Source organism: Orcinus orca, chromosome X (assembly GCF_937001465.1).
Source record: "Orcinus orca chromosome X, mOrcOrc1.1, whole genome shotgun sequence".
In the NCBI taxonomy this organism is placed as follows: domain Eukaryota; kingdom Metazoa; phylum Chordata; class Mammalia; order Artiodactyla; family Delphinidae; genus Orcinus; species Orcinus orca.
In genome coordinates this window covers 132013624-132018581 of record NC_064580.1, presented here as the reverse complement: position 1 = coordinate 132018581, position 4958 = coordinate 132013624, and the positions used below count along the sequence as shown (strand labels likewise).

Sequence of the window (4958 nt, the reverse complement as noted above, 5' to 3'; positions counted from 1 at the left end):
GATATGAGTTCCCCAAAGCCCCTGGTGATAAAACAGTCTCTTCCGCCTCCCAGCTCCTTCCCCTTGTGGGTCCCTTAGATAGGACTCCAACAGAGCTTACGAAAACCCTGCTCTTTTTATGGTTTTGAATTGCCAATCTGGCCTTATCCAGGGAACCTCAGAAACACATCACCTATGGACCCTAATAAAGGCATAAGCTGCAGGTCCTGCTGCTTGCCCTCTGCCTGTACCCTGCCTTGACCTCCTGTGTGGCCCTCCAGGTGTGCTGTGTACCTCATCCAGGACCTGTGAGTACCGTAATAAACTTCTCTACTTCACTTTCCCTTGTGGTCTTTGTTGAATCTTGGCTCACCATCCAACTGCCCACCCAGGACTCTACGTAACAAACGTTATTTTAGCAAAAATCAAGCACTTGAACGGGGCCAGCAGACCAGGGACTTTCCTGGGCTGCTGGAGCTGTTCCGTATCCTGAATGTGGTGGTGGATACACACATATGTACATGTGCTAAATTCGTAGAACTGGGCTCCAAAAGAGGGTGATTTTATTGCATAATATTAAAAAAAAGAAATAACAGAGTGCCATGGACTGCATGCAGTACTATCCCCACTACTTGGTAAATTCTTATTTTAGCACAACTATATTTTTATATATTTTAAAAATATATTTTATGTTATATATTATATATCAGGTTTATATATCGAATATATGTAATTTCTCTCTAACTCTTCTAACCACTATTCTGAAATGGTGGGCAGGTATTACACTCTCATTATTAAAAATGAAGAAATTAAATTTCATTAAAAGGCTAGTACCCTATCAGGGAAGCAGTAGGCATAAAGTTTCTCACTAATCAAAAATACGTAAGGCATAAACATATAGAATTAATTTTAAAACGTGTGTCTCACACGTGGTTACTACTCTAGCTTTCTATGCTAAACCGCCATTTCCACGGTGACATGCAAATTGAGTGATCGGAGGCAGAGCCCGGTCCAGCGAAAGTCACATATGCAAATTGAGGGTTTGGGAGAAAAGCCTTTCCAGTGTCAAGATTCATATGCAGGAATCTTGAGGGTAGGGGCTGTGCCTGGTGCAAGCTTCGTATGCAAACCAGGGGTGCTGGGGTGGGGCCTGGCCGGGCGCCCGCCCACTGTTGCTAGGTTACAGCTTGTTCACGCAGGTTGCCAAGCAGGGCATCTCTTGGCATCGCTAGGGGAACACAACCAAAAACTCTTGACCCCACGTGACCCTAATTCCGACTTTGCCTATGTGTTATTGTGTCCTGCCCACCCCAATCCCGATCACGCCTCAATCTTCCCGTCAAAGCCCCTGCCCCATGGGAGTCCATGCCAAGCGCTCTGTCCGCCCACCCCTGCCTCCCGCACCCAGGGCGGTCGGTCGCCTTGGCACCCTCACCCTATCACGACACTGCCCTCGCGGTGTTGAGCGCCGCAAGGAACCCCGTCCCTCTGGGGACTTTGGCCTGGCTCCGACTTGCTCAGAGCCAGCGGGGCAGCCTTCTGTTGTCCGGCCTCACCCCAGGCCCCAGTCCGCCCCCAGCCCCGCCGCAGCCAGCCTCTCCCACCCAGGGCCACCCCATGCACTGTCACCATGGGAGACCGCTCCTCTCTGTGACCCCCGACTCCACGCCCCCCACCCCCCAACTCCGGCCAGACCCCCGCCCCCATCCCTCCGACGAGGGGTGTCCCACCACCACCACCTCCCACTCCAAGTGAGTGAAGCATGCGCAGGGGGTCTCTTGAAACACTTTATTGACTCGCAGTGACTGTGCCCAAGGCGGCAGGCAGGCCGGGGCCGCCCGGGCTGTGCGGTTGGTCGGTGAGCGGACCTGGCGCCTGACGGCCGCGCCCCCCGGGGGCCGGGAACCCAGGTGTCGTTGGGCAGCTAGGGCTGGGCCAGGGCCACCTGGGAGATGGTGCTATAGTCCTGAACAAGTCGCTGAGCAGCGCGTTGCTGCGGGCCGCCACGTCCACCGGCTCCGGAGTGAGGTGCCTCCTGCTGCTGTTCTGGGCCTCATGGCGCGCCAGCTCCAGGACCCTGGCCGCCAGGTACTGGATGATGGCCACTAGGTAGACGGGTGCAGACGAGCTCAGGCGCTGGGCGTAGTGGCCCTCCCGCAGGAGGCGCTCCATGTGGCTCACGGAGAAGGACAGCTCGGCTCGGGCGGTGTGGGAGCGGCGACCGGGTGACCCTCGACGGCCCCTCTTCCCAGACATGCTGGCTATTGGGCGCGCTTTCTGCGACGGCTTCGCTCTGCGGTGCGCTGGGATGAGGTGCGGCGGAATGAGGGTCGGTCGGTTGTGCCTGCTGGTCCCAACATCTCAAGACAACCGGTGTTCTCAGGCCCCTCCTCCATATCCTAGCGACCATAGGCCGGGCCCTCATTGGTCGGGGAGCACCCTGTGAGGTCACTGCTTTCCCATAACCCCTCCCCCACCCCACCTCACCCCGCCCCCACCCCCTCCACCGGGGTCCTGGGCCTGCAAAGAAATGGCGCTGGCAGGATCCTGCTCACTGTGTTCGCTGGACCCTCTCTTTGGTGGAACTCTCACTGTCCACCAGATGGGAACTTTGTACAGAGAAGGCAGCTAATGGCGGACCACCCAGGGGCACCAAGTATACACTGGCGGTGCTGGGCCACCATCACGACTATATATCTGCTTCCAAATGAATAATATTCCTGGCTGAATAATATTCAGCAGGCTGAATAACATTGCAATGCATGGCTAGACCACACATGTGTATCTGCTCAGCAGCTGATGTACATTTGGGTGACTTCCACCTTGTGCCCGTCGGGCATAGTGCTCTGGTGAACATTCCTGTGCAGGGTTCTGTTTGAACACCTGTTTTCAACTCATTTGGGTTTACAACCCATGGGATAGATCTATGGGTTTATTTATGGACTCCACTGATCTATGTGTCTATCCTTATGCTAGTACCACATAGTTTTGATAACTGTAGCTTTGGACTAAGTTTTGAAATAGGGAAGTGTGAGTCCTCCAACTTTTTTCTTCTTTTCCAAGATTATTTTGGCTATTCAAGGTCACTTGAAATTCCGTATGCATTTAGGATTGGCTTTTACATTTCTGTAAAACAGAGCATTGTGATTTCCATAGGGATTTCGTTAAATCTCTAGACAACTTTGGGTGGGATTGCCATCTTAAAAGTATTAAGTCTTCCCATCCACAAAATCTGCTGTCTTTCCCCTTTTCTTTTTAAGGTCATCATTCATTTCTTTCAGCAGTGCTTTGTAGTTTTCAGTGCACAAGCCTTGCACCTCCTTGGCTAAATTTATCTCTGTGTGTTTTATTCCTTTTGATGTTGTGTGAAATAGAACTGTTGTCAATTTCATTTTGGATTATTTTTTCATTGCTAGGATATGGAAACACAACAGATTTTTGTGTGTTGATCTTGTATACTGCAACTTGGTTGAATTCGTTTGTTAACTCTAATAGTGTTTTGTGGATTCTTTAGGGTTTCCTGTACAGAAGAGCATGTCATCTGAGAATAGAAGTAGTTTAACTTCCTTTCCAACTTCGATGCTTTTCATTTCTTTTTCTTGCCTCATTGCTCTGACTAGGACTTCCGTTACAGTCTTGAGTAGAAGCACTGAAAACAAGGATTCTTCTCTTGTTCCTGTTGTTAGGGAAAATGCTTCCAGTCTTCCACCATTGAGTATGACATTAGCTAGGGTATTTCATAAAAGCCTTTTATTTTGTTGAGGAATTTCCCTTCTATTCTTAGTTTGCTGGGTGTTTTTTGTTTGTTTTTTAATCATGAAAGTTGTTAGATTTTGTTGAATGCTTTTTCTGCATCAACTAAGATGATCATGAGGGTGTTTTCCCCCTTCATTTTATCAATGTGGTTTTGATTAATCAGTTTTCTTATGTTGAGCCATCCTTGCATTCCTGGGATAATTCCTATTTGGACATGGAATTTAATATTTATAATATGCTGCTGGATTCAACTTGCTAGAATTCTTCCGAGGATTTTTGCATCGATATTCATAAAAGCTATTGGTCTGTAATTTTTCGTATATCTAAGAGTGGAATTGCAGTGTCATATGGTAATTCTATGTTTAACTTATTGAGGAACCACCACCCTACTGATTTCCACAGCAGCTCTACCATTTTTTCATTCCCAACAAGCAGTGTATGTGTGTCCCAATTTCTCCACATCTTCTCCAAAACTTGTTATTTTCTGGGTTTTTTTTTGCTTCGTTTTGCTTGTATTAGCTATCCTAGTGGGTGTGAAGTGGTATCTCATGGTGATTTTGATTTGCATTTCTCTAATGACTAAATACGTTGAGCATCCTTTCCTGTGCCTCTTTGGCATTTGTACATCTGCTTTGGAGGAATGCCTATTCAAGTCCTTTGCCCATTGTTTAACTGGGTTGCTTATCTTTTTGTTGTTGACTTGTAAGGTTTCTTTATGCATTCTGGAAAATAGACCTTTCTCAGATATATGATTTGCAAATGTTTCTGCCATCCTATGGGTTGGGCTTCAAAGTGGCTCAGTAGTTGTGGTGCACGGGCTTAGTTGCTCCGTGGCATGTGGGATCTTCCCGGACCCGGACCAGGGCTTGAACCCGTGTCTCCTCTGCATTTGCAGGTGGATTCTTAACCACTGTGCCACCAGGGAAGCCCACTTCTTTTTAAACCAACGTTTAGACAGTGTCATTAAATAAACATCCTTTTCAATGCTAAAACCCGAGTCACTTGTGGCCTTTTCCTGGAAGAGATTTTTGCTGCTGTCAGGTTACAAGAACAGCATAAGAGGCCATTTTCTGGGCATGGAGCCCAGGATTCAAAGGGAAGCTCTAGAGAACATCTGGTCTGCTTGATATATCGAAACTGCATGTGTGTGTTTGTGTGTATGTGTTTCTCTCTGCTGACTCATAGCATTGAAGCGTCTTTGGAAACTCCCCCACCCTTCTAGC

At 48.3% G+C, this 4958-nt stretch overlaps 1 protein-coding gene across 1 annotated transcript; it reads right to left on the bottom strand.

Moving 5' to 3' along the window:
* Positions 1-1767: 1767 nt before the first annotated feature.
* LOC101288714 (histone H2A-Bbd type 2/3-like) lies at positions 1768-2357 on the bottom strand. The gene has a single exon (XM_004285944.2). The coding sequence runs from the start codon at positions 2233-2235 to the stop codon at positions 1768-1770; it is 468 nt and encodes a 155-aa protein (XP_004285992.1). The 5' UTR covers positions 2236-2357.
* Between the last annotated feature and the right edge of the window lie 2601 nt (positions 2358-4958).